The following is a 17,364-nucleotide window of genomic DNA, read 5'->3' as shown; positions in this document are numbered from 1 at the left end:
GGGGGGGGCGCCGCCCCCCTCTCCTTGTCCTATTCAGACTAGGGAGGGGAGGGGGCGCAGCCCACCTCTTGCCTCCTCTCCTCTTCTCCCTTAGGGCCCATGAAGGCCCAATAACCCCCGGGAGGGTTCCGGTAACCCCCCGGTACTCTGGTAAAATGCCGATTTCACCCGGAACACTTCTGATGTCCAAACATAGGCTTCCAATATATCAATCTTTATGTCTCAACCATTTCGAGACTCCTCGTCATGTCCGTGATCACATCCGGGACTCCTAACAAACTTCGGTACATCAAAACTTATAAACTCATAATAAAACTGTCATCGTAACGTTAAGCGTGCGGACCCTACGGGTTCGAGAACTATGTAGACATGACCTAGAACTATTCTCAGTCGATAACCAATAGCGGGACCTGGATGCCCATATTGGCTCCTACATATTCTATGAAGATCTTTATCGGTCAAACCGCATAACAACATACGTTGTTCCCTTTGTCATCGGTATGTTACTTGCCCGAGATTTGATCGTCTGTATCCAATACCTAGTTCAATCTCGTTACCGGCAAGTCTCTTTACTCGTTACGTAATGCATCATCCCGTAACCAACTCATTGGTCACATTGCTTGCAAGGCTTATAGTGATGTGCATTACCGAGAGGGCCCAGAGATACCTCTCCGACAATCGGAGTGACAAAACCTAATCTCGAAATATGCCAACTCAACATGTACCTTCGGAGACACCCGTAGTACTCCTTTATAATCACCCGGTTACGTTGTGACGTTTGGTAGTACCCAAAGTGTTCTTCCGGTAAACGGGAGTTGCATAATCTCATAGTTACAGGAACATGTATAAGTCATGAAGAAAGCAATAGCAATATACTAAACGATCAAGTGCTAGGCTAACGGAATGGGTCATATCAATCACATCATTCTCCTCATGATGTGATCCCGTTAATCAAATGACAACACATGTCTATGGTTAGGAAACATAACCATCTTTGATTAATGAGCTAGTCAAGTAGAGGCATACTAGTGACTATATGTTTGTCTATGTATTCACACATGTATCATGTTTCCGGTTAATACAATTCTAGCATGAATAATAAACATTTATCATGATATGAGGAAATAAATAATAACTTTATTATTGCCTCTAGGGCATATTTCCTTCATTCGGGAGGTCGCCTTGCGGCGCCTCCAGGACCACCTCCTCCTGGTTTACTCCCTTTTGGGACTCCACCTCGGCGTCGTCCGTAGGGAGAGGGGAGGAGGCCGTCGGGAGTGAAGCGCTATTCACGTCCGACGAATCCAGGGAGCCGCTCGTCGAATCGCTGAGCTGAGCCTTGGGCGGATTACATGATTGAATTCGCGTCAAAAGGTACCATACAATAGAGGAATGCCATAAGTTATTCTCGTATCCGGACACTTACGATTTTGCCAGGGGCTTGACCCTGGATGGCCATTCCTCCCCGCCGTCTTTGGCATCGGAGGCGTAGTCCGGTAGAAGGGCTCTCCCCTTCTTGGACCCTCTGGCCTCCCCAGTTGGGGCGACCTTCCTTTTCTTTTCTCCCCCCGTTGGAGGGGGAGAGGCTCCCTCTTCTTCCTCCTCCTCGTCCTCAGAGGCGGAGGGTGCTTCGGGGTTGTCAGGCGATGAATCCGACACCACCAGGCACCGGGAACTGTTTCGAGTCCCCGTGGCCTTCTTCTTGGCCTTCTTCTCCGGCACCACATGAGGTGCCGGAACCAGCAGCTTCGTCAAGCGAGCGTCCGCTGGGTCTTCGGGCAAAGGAGCCGGACAGTTGATCTGACCGGCCTTCTTCTGCCAGTCCTGTTAAAGGGATGGGGGTTTAGATCTCGCATAGAATCAAATCTATGGAAAACAAATACCCCGTAATGGGAAAATTAAGCTCACCGCGCTGGCTTGGCGCTTGGCGCAGAATCCGCGATCCTCGGTGACGGGAGGGGAAACCTCAGAGCTCTTGAATAGCACCTTCCAGGCATCCTCGTGCTTTGTGTCGAAGAGCTGGGACAGAGTCTGGTGCTGGGCCAGGTCGAACTCCCACAAGTTGAAAGCCCGTCGTTGACACGGGAGAATCCGGCGGAAGAGCATGACCTGGACTACGGTGACAAGTTTAACCTTCCTGCCGATCAAGTCTTTGATGCAGGTTTGAAGTCTGGTCACTTCTGCCGAATTACCCCACAACAGGCCCGTCTCTTTCCAAGATGTGAGCTGTGTGGGGATGCCAGATCGGAATTTGGGGGCCTCTGCCCATTCAGGGTCACGCGGCTCAGTGATATAGAACCACCCCGATTGCCACCCTTTGATGGTCTCCACGAAGGCGCCCTCGAGCCATGTAACATTGGCTATCTTGCCCACCATGGCGCCTCCGCACTCCGCTTGGCGGTCGCCCACGACCTTCGGCTTGACGCTGAAGATCTTCAGTCATAGGCCAAAGTGAGGCTGGACGCGGAGGAAGGCCACGCACACGACGATGAATGCCGAGATGTTGAGGATGAAGTTTGGGGCTAGATCATGGAAGTCCAGTCCATAGTAAAACATGAGCCCCCGGACGAACGGGTGAAGAGGAAAGCCCGGTCCGCGGAGGAATTGGGGGAGAAATACAACCCTCTCATGGGGACTAGGGGTGGGGATGAGTTGCCCCTCATCTGGAAGCTGGTGCACGATGTCGCCAGACAAGTATCCGGCCTTCCTCAACTTTTTGATTTGTCTCCGTGACGGAGGAGGCCATCCATCTACCTCCCGCTCCAGACATGATTGGAGAAGGTTGAGGTAGGAAGTGCGGAGTTGGGCGTTGGAGATCGAGTGCGCAGGGATGGATAAGCAAAGGAGGAAGAAGGCGTAAATGGAAAGGGTAGATCCTTATCCCCTTATATGGGCGGCCAAAACTACAAGCCCCCACCAGCCTAATAAAACTCGCTTATCTCCCAAGCGCCGTGGTTAATGGCGCGGTTGGGTTACCCATGCCCGTATTGATGAGAATCCCGGAATAAGGGGACACGATCTCTGCTTTGACAAGACGTGCCAAGGAAACCGCCTCGCTAAACGCCCTGAGGTGGAACAGTAAAATGATTCGAATAAAGGCTTAGCCGTGGCGTGATGTCACGCTGCGGAATACGTCAACAGATTAGATTTGTGCAAATATTATTCTCTCTACGGTGGTATGTGGAACTTATTTTGCAGAGCCGGACACTATCCTTGTGTTCAACATCTTCTATGAAGTATTCGGAGGAGGAACCCGCCTTGCAATGCCGAAGACAATTTGCGCGCTGGACTCGTCGTCATTGAAGCCTGGTTCAGGGGCTACTGAGGGAGTCCTGGATTACGGGGTGTCCGGATGGCCGGACTATAACCTTTGGCCGGACTCCTGGACTATGAAGATACAAGATTGAAGACTTCGTCCCGTGTCCGGATAGGACTTTCCTTGGCGTGGAAGGCAAGCTTGGCGATATGATATGAAGATCTCCTCCCATTGTAACCGACTCTGTGTAACCCTAGCCCGTAGGACGAACAACAATCATACCATAGGCTAGCTTCTAGGGTTTAGCCTCCTTGATCTCGTGGTAGATCAACTCTTGTACTACCCATATCATCAATATTAATCAAGCAGGAGTAGGGTTTTACCTCCATCGAGAGGGCCCGAACCTGGGTAAAAACATCGTGTCCCTTGTCTCCTGTTACCATCCGCCTAGATGCACAGTTCGGGACCCCCTACCCAAGATCCGCCGGTTTTGACACCGACAAGGAGGCTCCTCAAAAGTCACACGCACCTACACAAACAAACTGAGAACTCGCAACTAACGCAATAAAGGGGTTGTCAATCCCTTCACGACCACTTGCAAAAGTGAGATCTAATAAAGATAGTAAGATAAGATAAATATATTTTTGGTATTTTATAATATAGATGCAAAAAGTGAAGATGCAAAATAAAAGTAGATTGGAAGCAAATATGATAGGAGATAGACCCGGGGGCCATAGGTTTCACTAGAGACTTCTCTCAAGATAGCATAAGTATTACGGTGGGTGAACAAATTACTGTCGAGCAATTGATAGAAAAGCGAATAATTATGAGATTATCTAGGCATGATCATGTATATAGGCATCACGTCCATAACAAGTAGACCGACTCCTGCCTGCATCTACTACTATTACTCCACACATCGACCGACTCCTGCCTGCATCTAGAGTGTTAAGTTCATAAGAACAGAGTAACACATTAAGCAGGATGACATTATGTAGAGGGATAAACTCAAGCAATATGATATAAACCCCATCTTGTTATCCTCGATGGCAACAATACAATACGTGTCTTGCAACCCTTTCTGTCACTGGGTAAGGACACCGCAAGATTGAACCCAAAGCTAAGCACTTCTCCCATGGCAAGAAAGATCAATCTAGTAGGCCAAACCAAACTGATAATTCGAAGAGACTTGCAAAGATAACTCAATCATACATAAAAGAATTCAGAGAAGATTCAAATATTATTCATAGATAAACTTGATCATAAACCCACAATTCATTGGATCTCGACAAACACACCGCAAAAATAGTTTACATCAAATATATCTCCATGAGAGAGGGGGAGAACATTGTATTGAGATCCAAAAAGAGAGAATAAGCCATCTAGCTAATAGCTATGGACCCGAAGGTCTGTAGTAAACTTATCACAACTCATCGGAGGGGCAAGGATGTTGATGTAGAAGCCCTCCATGGTCGATCCCACCTCTGGCAGAGTGCCGGCGAAGGCTCCAAGATGGGATCTCGCGGATACAGAAGGTTACGGTGGTGGAAATTGTGTTTCGTCTGCCTCTCGGATGTTTTCAGGGTACGTAGGTATATATAGGAGGAAGAAGTACGTCGGTGGCCGCCCGAGGGGCCCATGAGACAAGGGGCACGCCCTACAGGGGGGGGGTGCCCTCCTATCTCGTGACCGCCTCGGCTGCTTCTTGACTTGCACTCCAAGCCCTCTGGATCACGTTCATTCCAAAAAACACGCTCCCGAAGGTTTCATTCCGTTTGGACTCCGTCTGATATTCCTTTTCTTCGAAATACTAAAATAGGCAAAAAAATAGCAATACGGGCTGGGCCTCTGGTTAGTAGGTTAGTCCCAAAAATGATATAAATGTGTAAAATAAAGCCCATAAACATCCAAAAGGGGTAATATAATAGCATGGAACAATAAAAAATTATAGATACGTTGGAGACGTATCAACAGACACGAGGCACGCCAGGCTCCATTCCGTGGAAGGCTGGATTTCTGGACGCAGGGGGTTACAAAAGCTAGGAGAAGAGGAAGAAAGTGGAGCATAGCCAACTACAGGTGCTGCACGAAAGGGTACAAGGGCTAGAGGAACGAGAAGCAGATCGCAGCAAACGACCTGCCGAAGCTTCCTGAGGGAGTCCCAGATTAGGGGGTGTCCGGATAGCCGGACTACCATCATCGGCCGAACTATCATCAGCCGGACTATCATCATCATCGACCGGACTCCAAGACTATGAAGATACAAGATTGAAGACTTCGTCCCGTGTCCGGATGGGACTTTCCTTGGTATGGAAGGCAAGCTTGGCGATACGGATACGTAGATCTCCTACTATTGTAACCGACTCTATGTAACCCTAGCCCTCTCCGGTGTCTATATAAACCAGATGGCTCTAGTCCGTAGGAAACAACGACAACAACCATTACAATCATACCATAGGCTAGCTTCTAGGGTTTAGCCTCCTTGATCTCGTGGTAGATCCACTCTTGTAAACATCCACAATATCAATATCAATCAAGCATCACGCAGGGTTTTACCTCCATCAAGAGGGCCCGAACCTGGGTAAAACATCGTGTCCCTTGTCTCCTGTTACCATCCGCCTAGACGCATAGTTCGGGACCCCCTACCCGAAATCCGCCGGTTTTGACACCGACATTGGTGCTTTCATTGAGATGTCCTCTGTGTCGTCACCGATAGGCTTGATGGCCTCTTCAATCGACAACGACGCAGTCCTGGGTGAGACTTTTCTCCCCGGACAGATCTTCGTATCCGGCGGCTTCGCACTACGGGCCAACTCACTTGGCCATCTGGAGCAGAACGAAAGCTACACCCCTGGCCGTCAGGTCAGGTAAGGAAGCCTAAACTTCACGGCCGATATCCGCGGGGACTTGATCTTCGATGGATCTGAGCCACAGCCGAGCGTGCCGCGCTGTCACGATGGGCACGACCTAACTCTGCCGCTGGACAGCACCTTGGAGGCCGCACACGAATCCGCTCCGACCCATAGTCCGGAGCCGATCGCTCAGATTGAGGACGGATGGCTGGACACCGCCTCGGGAGCTGCAACTTCTATGGCGATGTAGCCGAACACTTACCTTGTCCCGTATAAAGCTCATGACTCCGAGGTGCCGGACTCTCTGCCGGACTCCGAACCTCCTGCGCCGATCATGGAATTCACCGCTGCGGACATCTTTCAGCACTCACCCTTCGGCGATATCTTAAATTCGCTGAAGCATCTCTCGCTATCAGGAGAGCCCTGGCCGAACTACGGCCAAGATGGTTGGGACGCGGACGACGAAGAAATTCAGAGCCCACCCACCACCCACTTCGTAGCCACCGTCGACGATCTAACCGACGTACTCGACTACGCCTCCGAAGACATCGACGGTATAGACGATGATGCCGGAGACTGTCAAGAACCAGTGCCTACAGGACACTGGAAGACCACCTCGTCATACGACATATATATGGTGGACACCCCAAATGATGGGGACGGCGAAGAAGCAACGGAGGCCGATTCCTTAAAGAAACAGCCCAAGCGCCGACATCAGCGGCGCCGCTCTAAATTCCGCCACAGCAAGAATAGAGATTCCGGCACAGGAGATAATAACACCCCAGAAAGTGCCGAAGACAACCCCCTCCAGCACGATCCAGCGCAGGAGGAGGCAGAAGCAAGCCCTCACGAGAGGTGCAACAAACTTGTATCCGCCGCCACCGCCTCCTCGAGTGTCCCCTAAACGATTACTTCGGTGGAATTATGCGGAATTAAGTCTACAACAAACCTGCAAAAATTTCGTCAAGTTCCGATGAAGGAATCTCCGGCGATCTCCGATATACCGGAGCCCTGTTGAATCTGGACGAGAATCCGGACGAGTTTAGGGCGTGGTATCCAGCGTCTAGCTCGGATGTCCTTTGGAGGATCCAACCGTTGATTTGCTGCGGAATTCCCTTATCTACCACCTTCCAAAAATTCAGCTCGATCCGACCGTCCAAACTCCGGGAAACTTCCGATTAGTACATCACTTTTTGGATCTGTTTTCTGCGAGAAAACGAATCTGACCAGAGTTCGTCTTTTTTATGAACGAGATTTCGGACATCCTTTTTAAAGGAAGTTTTGTATGGGGTATTGTGTTTTGTTCCCGAACACATCCCACTAACTTTAAGATCTTTTGAACATGATCTTCAACATCATGTTGGTAGTCCGGCAATATTGCTCCACGACGGCCAACCTACGTTAGACACGTCGCCGCTTTGTCGAGACGAGCTCAATCTCTTCGGATCATCATCTCGGCCAGCCGAACATAGTCCGGCATCGCGAAGGATAAATCATCACCAACATCGCCGCCCTACGGATTACACGGAGCGGGCATACCGGCATCGCCGCACGGTCGCTTCATCAAGCCGGCATCGACCACGTCACGACCTGCATCGGCAGGGCCGCACTATTGCTTCTTCAAGCTGGTGTCCATCACGCCGACCTACTTCGACATCTCGGCTGGACCGGGGGCTTCGCCATCTCTTCATCAACCTACTCCGGACACTTCGGTGTCACTAGTCGACCAGGCACGGGTGCGCGGATCGAGTCCCAATTTTGGGAATCACCTTCCTTCGGATTGCTACAACAAATAAACCAGGTGCTATTAATCCCAGTATTTCTTTTTGCTTGTTTGGGTTAAATTTTTCCCAAGGAATTATTACTCTGGTTAGTCCAGCATATGTACGCAGGTCTATCAAATAGTGGCCGCATTATCGACGGTCGCATGATGGTTCGGTCAGTTTCCGTACACAGTTCGGCGAACGCCGCATCCGGAACTCGGACCGACCTGTGAATCCAGGCTTTGCCATGCCTTTATTGCATTACGCCGACGACCTGCATCGACATTGATTTCGGTGCCAGGCCATATTTCTTTTATTACTCACTTTGCATAAATTATTTATTATGCAACGATTTTTTTATTATTATCTCTGGTTTGCACTATTTTTTGTGCACAGGAAAATGATCCAGCCGGACTATATCCTTTGACGTCACCTCGGCTGGACGGGGGGCTTCGTCAGCACTTCATTACCCCATGCCAGGGACTTCGGCATCACTCTGCCGTCCTGCATTGGCCGTGCTATGTCACCACTTCGGAGTGCCGAGCTCTTTGCTCCGCCACCTCGGGACCGGCTTGGGGGATGGAAACTTGTCCCGCATCAAGCTCGGACCGCGTCGTCAATACCGAACACATTAACCAGCTAAGTTGCCTTCATGCTCAAAGTTTTAAATTTCTAACTTGTGTTCGGTTCGACCAAGCATTATACTTTTTTGGAAAAAAACTTGCTTGTAAAAATTTCCCTTGTCCAAACTTTGTTTGCACATACTTGACGCGCTACCCGCGCTCATTATACCTGGGGGCTTCTTTAACAGAAGCTTATTAATTCGGGCTTTATGCCCAACACATGTGTCACACTTCCGCATGTACCTTTTATTCACCATTATATGCATCGATATGACTTAAGTTTTGGCCAAGCTGGGTTGCCTGGCTCCTGTGCTTACCCCTACGTTCCCGATTGTTCGGATAGGTGGTAAAGGGAGCACCTCTGCGATTGTTACTGCCGGGTCAGCTGGATGTGTACCTCAGACTGGGTGAAGCCGAAAGCTAGCGTTCTTAAGGGAATACTCGGTCGGTGAACTAAAAGATGATTTCTTACCTATTCATTTACCTGCCCCCAGATGTTTTTCTGCTCTTTTCGCAGTCCGGACATGCACTTTAGGGCATGCCTCCCAGGGAAAGGAACCCCTAACGGAACTATTATCCCTGGAAGATGTTTCTTACTAACCATGTAATATAACATAACTAGTTGGGCACTTGTCTGATAAAGCACTTATGACCCCTACGCTTGGTCTCCACGCATGCCCCAGTTTTTATAACCGCGAGGGTATTCAGACACACTCCGGACTATTGGGTCCAGAGGTTGAAGCGAAAAGGTCCGCTACGACAAACGATCTACAATCTGGCTAGAAGGCATTCTACATGTCACCTTACATTTTATAGTCAACTTTTACCCAAGTCGCTTGGGGGCTCTTATGTTTATTTGAGCCGTTTCATCTAAGTGCTCTTCTTCTTAGTCGTTGCAAAGTTAAAGCACGGCAGAAGCACTTTTTTTTTCTAAAGTCCAATTTTCGGATTGGCACTTGATCTTGTTCGGACGTCATGTTTTTACTGACGTTTTTTGGCTTTTCGAGCCCATGGCACTTTTAAACTATTTGTGTGTTTTCAGCACAAGTCTCGCAAGTGCAACGCCGGACACCTTTAGAGATTCGACAAAAACATTCTCGGATATTGCTATATATGCATCGGTTTCGAATTGTGTCTTCGGTCAATAGTTGGGTTGCCCGGCTCCTGCGCTTGCCTCCTATGTTCCGCTTTGTTCGGCTAGGTGTGCAAAGGGAGAACCACTGCGACTGTGCTTCCAACTCGCATTGTCAAGCACCTCAGTGGAGAAAGCCGAAAACTGACTGTCACAATAGGTGTAAATTGGTCAGCGATCCGATGACTATATTAAATGATGGGCCATTCATAACATTTGCCGAAGTGTTTCCGGCTTGACCTCGACTGTTGCCGAACACTACCGGGGGCTAGTAACTGGCCTCCCAAACTAAATCCTCAATATTTTGCTCTTACATTGGAGCTGAGGTTTCATGATCATGTTTAGCATGACAACTCAAAGAAAGGAGCCGATAGCGGGACTATTTTCTTTGTAAGACATTTCTTAAACAGTAATATAACATATCTCTCCGTGTACCTTTGTTTATAAAACAGTATGGCCAGATTGCCTTGTTTGTTGTAAATCTTTGCCCTCATAAAGGCTTTATAAAGTAGGACAAACACTCCTCGGCTATTGGCCGAGGAGGTGGAAGCCGATGGTCGGTCAACAAAGTTTTGTACAATGCGGATCCGAGCATTAATGACGTAAAGAACTTGGATACATAGAGTCATTACACATAATTTGTGATTTTACTATGGATATCGATCCTTAATTCGGCCTCCCGTGCCCGCATTAAGGCTCGGGGACTACTGGGCTTCGGGCTTATTATTTACAAATATTAAAGGGGCACATTGATCCCCTGATCTGGTGTTGCCACCCGACCCGTGTCTCGGGGGCTACTGCATTGCTTGTTCTATGCAGAAAATCTAAAGTGCAATACAGTTTCTAAGGAGATTTTGATCCTCAGGTTGGTCGGCCACACCCAACCTGAGTCTCGAGGACTGAGCATGCCGCTTTTTGTGTCCCGAAGTATTCTGCCGAGCTAGGACTTGATCCTCAGACCGATTTTACAAACCAACCTGAGTCTCAGCGGCTACGAGGATCAGCGGTCTTATGTCATCCTTCAGGTGCATCTCGGGTTTTAGACCGATACATACCTTGAGGGCTACTGGCTATATATCTCATCAGAGAATAAATTACATCAATAAAAAACATTAACCAAGAATCAACCCATGACCGAGGTGCTTAACCACCTCAGAAGCAGTTCTGCATATAGCTCGGATGCAAGTGGCTGGCTCCCTAGAGGGCATTCCCGGCATTAAGCTCGGCTAAACTCCTTCAAACTTCTTTGGACCAAGGTGATTTACGACACCTCGGATATAGTCCGGCGTTGGAGCTCGGATATAGGCCGGCGTTGGAGCTCGGATACATAGTCCGGTGTTGGAGCTCGGATACAGTCCGGCGTTGGAGCTTGGATACATAGTCCGGCGTTAGAGCTGGGAAGCAGTCCGACATTGGTGCTCGACTGCAAAAGATACCTCGAATGCAGTCCGGCGTTAGAGCTCGGACGCAAGAGGACACTGCCTCCCGGGAATAACTTTAAACCCGAGGTGTGGCATAAAAATAAGGCATTGATAAAGGCCATAAACTTAAAGGGGCTCCTCGGATACCCAACGCGTAAACCCGTCGAATGCATTTCGGCGATCCTCAAGATAGAAGATGAGAAGATTTGTTGAACCAGTTTTCAAGACCGGCAACTGAAGATGAAGAACAGTTTGGAAGAATCGAGGAGCGTCGCTAACTTGAAGACCGGTTCAGGGGGCTACTGAGGGAGTCCCGGATTAGGGGGTGTCCGGATAGCCGGACTACCATCATCGGCCGAACTATCATCGGCCGGACTATCATCATCATCGACCGGACTCCAAGACTATGAAGATACAAGATTGAAGACTTCGTCCCGTGTCCGGATGGGGCTTTCCTTGGCGTGGAAGGCAAGCTTGGCAATACGGATACGTAGATCTCCTACTATATAAACCGGATGGCTCTAGTCCGTAGGAAACAACGACAACAACCATTACAATCATACCATAGGCTAGCTTCTAGGGTTTAGCCTCCTTGATCTCGTGGTAGATCCACTCTTGTAAACATCCACAATATCAATATCAATCAAGCAGGACGTAGGGTTTTACCTCCATCAAGAGGGCCCGAACCTGGGTAAAACATTGTGTCCCTTGTCTCCTGTTACCATCCGCCTAGACGCACAGTTCGGGACCCCCTACCCGAGATCCGCCGGTTTTGACACCGACACTTCCCTTGAAGCTACCTCACCATCTCAGCAGAGAAGCAGCATGGCTTCCACCAAGCAGACTCAGCAGCTGGAGCCTGTCTTCATGGCTCCTGCTAGCTACCCCTTGGATGCTATCACGAAGTCTCAACATTGCCACCTTATGATGCAATGGATGAAATTGAAAGTCAAGGCGACTGTTGGCTCTGTTTTACCTACTGAACCTGGTGCAACCTCCCACGGCCGGTCGATTCCAGAAGGATATGCTAGGGTGATGGTGGATCAAATAATGGACAGATTTGAGGACCTCGACCTTGACTACCCTACGGGTGAAGGGGAGATTCGGCTAGGTTCTTCTCTGAAGACTGCATGCCTATGGCGGAAGGAGTTCATCAACCTTCTAAACTGGATGCCTCCGCCTCCTACTCCTCCTCCGGCAAGTTAGGGCACTCCGCCTCCTCCTCTGCCTCCTCCTCCGGTGAGTGATCAGGGCACTCAGCCTCCATCTCCGGCACGTGGCGGCACTCCGCCTCCTTCTCCGCCTGCGCCTGCGCGCCCGAGCAGCCAGCCTCCTGCTTCTGTGCCTCGTCAACTAGGGCGGATCAAGAGACCCTCCGCCACTCCGGCTACTCCGGCGCGTCGTAGTCCTTCTCCTCCGCCTTGTAAGAAAGGAAAGATAGCTGCAACCGCTCCGTCTGCTCCGGTGTCTAGCAGTACAGCTAGAGCCGGGAGGAAATACATATTCGGTACTTCTCTGAAGACTCCAGAGAAGTTACCATATGAGAGGAGCCTGGAGGAAAACACGAAGATCGTGCAAGCCGAAGTGAAGAACTTCTTTGAAGGGGTGAAAGCAAAGAAACATCCACCTCCAGAGGGGAAGATAGATCCGGTAAAAGTGAAGCGTACTCTGGCTGCCCTGAAGAAACCACCAAAGTCTCCGGCGAAAGGCAACTATGAGCGCATTATTACAAAGTCATTTATCGAAGCGGAGCGGTCCAGAAGTACTGTCAATGGTCAAAGGTTAGCAGAATGACGAGCTGAGAACAAAGTTGCCCAGCTTGGCGAACAAGGGAACCAATCGTTCGCCCCGCTCCAGGTGTCTAGCGATATCGTCGCTAATGATCCGGGCGGCATGGTGCCAGGTTATAACAATCTTGAAGATTACCTGCCCGATGATGTACATTATGTTTTCTTGGAGGTGGACGAACAAAAATACGTGTATGGGAAGCCTCTCGTCAAAGATGAAAGATCTCTAACAACTATGATGCGAAGATTCCATGATTGGTACATGAAAACCTGCAGAGAGTCCGAGGAGAGGAATATTTTGACGCTGAGAGTTAGAGAGGAGCATGACCTCGTTGGAATTGAACTGTTGAATGTTCCATTTGAGGAGTTCTTCACGTTTTTCAATCTAAAGGCCCTCGATAAATTAATGATCACTTGAAACTGCCTGTAAGTAGTACTACTTCTGTCATTAAGTCTCTATATATAGGTCAACTCTTTCATTGCATGTATTTTTAATTATTCTCACAATATTATGCAGATTGAAGATCGCCGAATTGAAGAAAAGACAAATCGGTGATATTGGGTTCATTAACACAAATCTCATAGATGCATATATGGTTGAATTTCAGGCCAAAGATAGCGAGGCCAAGTTGCTACAATCGTTTGTAATAAATCAAAACAAAGCTATAATACTCTTCCCTTACGAATTCCAGTGAGGGTTACTGTCTTGTGCATATTCGGTTTCCCTTATTAGCTGAGGTTATAGTAATGTAATTGATGAGTTATGCATGCGTGCGCAGCTTCCACTATATTCTCGTAGAGATTAAGCTTGAGCAGGGACTAGTAACCGTCTTAGACTCGAGACGAAAAGATCCCAAGGAGTATGCGGACATGACTGAAATTCTAGAGAAGTAAGTTAAAACGATCATTATCGCACCATATCGGCAACTTTGTTCATTTCCTGATATCAAGTAATTGTTTTCTTTGTCTGGCAGGGTTTGGAAAAAATTCACCTCAAAAACTCCGGGACTGCGGAAGAAGCTGCAATTTAGACACCCAAAGTAAGTACTATAGTAGCATGTTCCACACATCTCCTAGTGATTCAAGCGCTAGTTTCATCAATACCATTTAGCATGCTTGCTAATTATCAGTTTGATTGACCTCTATTTCTTGTAAAGTGGTTGTGGAAGGAACAAGGGAATGATTACTGTGGATACTACATTTGCGAGTCCATCCGCCACACGACCTGTGAGCGGGGCTGCTCTGACAAACAATATGAAGTGCGTAAATAATAACATTCACAATTTTATTTTATTACCATCATTTGTGTTCAGTTTCATTTATTCATATATATGTATTGACCCCCTTCTTCAAATTAGATATTTCGGATGCGGGATGAACTCCTACCACCAGATCGTATGCGAGGAATTCAAGAGGAATTGGTGGCCTTCTTTCTTGACCACGTGATTGCTAAAGACAGAGAATACCATGTGGACCCTGATAAGTTTGTTTTTAATTAGGAGATTATATTGTAAGAGATAGTTATATTGTATATCTGTAGCCAGTAGCGTCGGATAGATATACAAGAACTTGTTGTTCGACCAATCTCTCAGAGAAGGAGAGGTGGTCGATATCACTTCTCTCTGTATGCATATGTTCATGACAATCTTCTGCTTCCTTCATTTGCTTACTAGCTAGCGTGTCTAGTCCTCTCTACACGTATAGTGCGTAGCGTCGACCAAGCATAGAGATAAGAGAGGACACTTCTCTCTATTAATTAGCTAGCTAACACAATATATGAAACACCTAAATTAACCCCCCAAAACCCCCTAACCCCCCCCCCCCTAAAAAAACAAAAACCCTAGCCCCTGAAATGCTGACGCGTGGATGCCTATTGGTCCCAGTTGGTGCCACCAACCGGGACCAAAGGGCCTCCTGCCTGGCTCACCGCACCGGCCATGTGGAGGCCCATCTGTCCCGGTTTGTCTAAGAACCGGGAATAAAGGTGTAGGGAATTAGTAACGACACTTTAGTCCCGGTTCAACAACCGGGAGAAATGGCCCTTATGAACTGGGACAATAGGCCCTTTATCTACTAGTGGAAGGACCACAACCCCTTCGAGGATGTTCCTGTCCGACATGAAAGTAGTTTCAGTAGGCTACACCACAGCATGCGCAATCTGTGTGAGCCTAAGCGTCCCGACCTTGGTAAATTTTTTGAAACTAACATTAAGAGGACAGATGGGCCTGAATTGCTCGATTCTCACAACCTCTGTTTTCTTAGGAAGCAGGGTTATCGTTCCAAAATTCAGTTGAAAACGCTGAAGCTGTCCAAAGAATAAATCATGGAACAACGGCAACATATCCCCTTTAATAATATGCGAGCACTTCTTATAAAACTCAGCCGGGAATACATCCGGCCCGGGAGCCTTATTATTTTTCATCTGTAGTATGGCCTCAAACACTTGTTTCTCAGAAAAAGGAGGAGCTAAAATATCATTCTCAACAACAGTAAGTTGAGGCACATCCTCAATCCTAGACTCATCCAGAGACACACAGTTATCCTCTGGAGGCCCAAACAACTGCTTGTAATACTCAGTAATATATCATTTTAGGTTCTCCTGACCAAGAATCGTTCCTTCATCTTGTTCAAGCTGAAAGAACCTCTTCTTCCTGTGTTTGCCATTGGCTATCATGTGGAAGAATTGAGTGTTCGCGTCCCCCTGGACTACTCTTTGGACCTTGGCCCATAGTTCCCACATTAATTCTTCTTCATGAAGAAGCTCTTTCAGCCTCATCTCTATGTCAATCTTGGCATGAAGCTCTGAGGCTGGCAAAACCGTGGTTTGTGCTTTTACATCTAGGGACAGAATATGGGTAAGGAGCTGTTCCTTTTCGACCTTATAATTCCCGCTAAGATGCTTAGCCCACCCACGTAGGGAACTTCTCAGGTGCCTAATCTTATTGTGCCAACGCTCAAGCGCAGTCCTACCTCCTACATCCTTAGCCCAATCTCTGGCTATGAGATCAAAGAAGCCTTCTCTTTCAAACCAAGCGAGCTCGAACGAAAATAAATTTTTGTTTCCCAGGTGGGTGGCCTCACCAAAGTCAAGAAATAAAGGCGTGTGGTCAGAAATACCACGAGAAAGGGCCTGAACTGTTACAAAGGGAAATTTCAGTTCCCATTCGACACTAGCCGGTACATGATCTAACTTTTCAAACGTTGGGTTTGGCATCGCGTTAGCCCAGGTGAACTTTTTTCACGAAAGCTCTATCTCTCTCAGATCCAAGCTTTCAATGATAGTGTTAAACATGAACGACCATCTGCCGTCAAAGTTATCATTATTCTTCTCATCACGCCTTCTAATGATGTTAAAATCACCCCCACCAGGATTGGAAGCTACTCAGAGCCGCAAATCCTAACTAGATTGGCCAAGAAATCAGGTTTGAGTTTGTGTTGTGCGGCACTATATACCGCCACCAGAGCCCAATTAAACCCATCAGCCTTCGACCACAACCTAAACTTAACAGGAAAATCTCCCATGACCACACTTCGGACTTCGAGTGAATCGCATCTAACTCCGAGTAAGATCCCACCTGATCTTCCTCGCGGTGGCATACAATGCCAGTCGAAATCAATACCACCCGATAAAGTATTGAGAAATTGTGGCGAAAAATTATCTCTACCAGTTTCCGACAGTACGATAAAGTCCAACCTATGCTCGATAGACCCCTCTGCAAGAAACCTCCTTTTAGCCAAGTCTTTGAGACCTCTGCTATTCCAAAAGATTCCTTTCATATCTCGTCATGGAATTTTTCAGCCGTGCGGATCCTAGCACTGCTACGTACTGTGGACGTTGGGTAGATCTTTCGCTTCCATTTGCATTTAGGAATGGCCTCACTCTCCAACCGGTCCTCACAACCAGGCTCAGGAGGTCTTACTACAACATTCTCAAAACTCTCATCCTCCTCCTCAGGCTCAGGGAGGGCAGTAGCAAGATCCGCACAAAAACTATCAAGCACTCTGACCCCTAAAGCATCAATATCGGAATCACTCATGGGTTTAACCGCTGCTAAGTTACGAATCATCTCTAAAGCCCGCTCTGCCTCTAAATCCAGGATATCATTAATGGAATTTGAAATTTCACTATCATTACTACCGAGTGAAATTCCTAATTGGTTTGCATTATTAACAATCTCATCATCTGTAAAATGCAAGATGGAATTAGAGGTATTGACCAACATACCAGTAGTGACCTCAACGTCACGAAGTTTGGCCGCCCTCATGGCGCACCGCTGCTGTATGTAGTTAACCTCCGGATGGTCCTGGAGACGGCAGCTCAACCATCGCCCCTCAGAAACCGGGTCTGGAATGCCGCCGAACGCAATCGCCTCCTCCCGAGTGATCCTGCCCGGGGTGAAGTCTCCTGCCTCACCCCGAACACGCAGACGATCAGCCTCCAATGACAATCCAACTGGACCACCGGAAAACGGTGGGGCGCTCAACGACACTGCCGACGTCGGTGGCACCCCACGGCAGAGAGACGGCTCC

General features: G+C 48.2%; 1 protein-coding gene across 1 annotated transcript in view; it reads right to left on the bottom strand.

Annotated features, from left to right (window-relative positions):
- Positions 1-17,160, bottom strand: part of LOC119284270 — a 59,785-nt gene extending 42,625 nt beyond the window's left edge. The window contains exons 1-2 of the mRNA XM_037563465.1: positions 17,127-17,160; positions 16,662-17,017 (exon numbers count right to left, since the gene is read on the bottom strand). Coding sequence (XP_037419362.1) covers positions 16,662-17,017; positions 17,127-17,160 — 390 coding nt within the window. The remainder of the gene's footprint in view (positions 1-16,661; positions 17,018-17,126) is intronic.
- Between the last annotated feature and the right edge of the window lie 204 nt (positions 17,161-17,364).

The sequence above is a fragment of the Triticum dicoccoides genome, chromosome 4A, assembly GCF_002162155.2.
Source record: "Triticum dicoccoides isolate Atlit2015 ecotype Zavitan chromosome 4A, WEW_v2.0, whole genome shotgun sequence".
In the NCBI taxonomy this organism is placed as follows: Eukaryota; Viridiplantae; Streptophyta; class Magnoliopsida; order Poales; family Poaceae; genus Triticum; species Triticum dicoccoides.
Note: the sequence above shows the minus strand (reverse complement) of the source record. Positions and strands in the feature narration are given on the sequence as shown.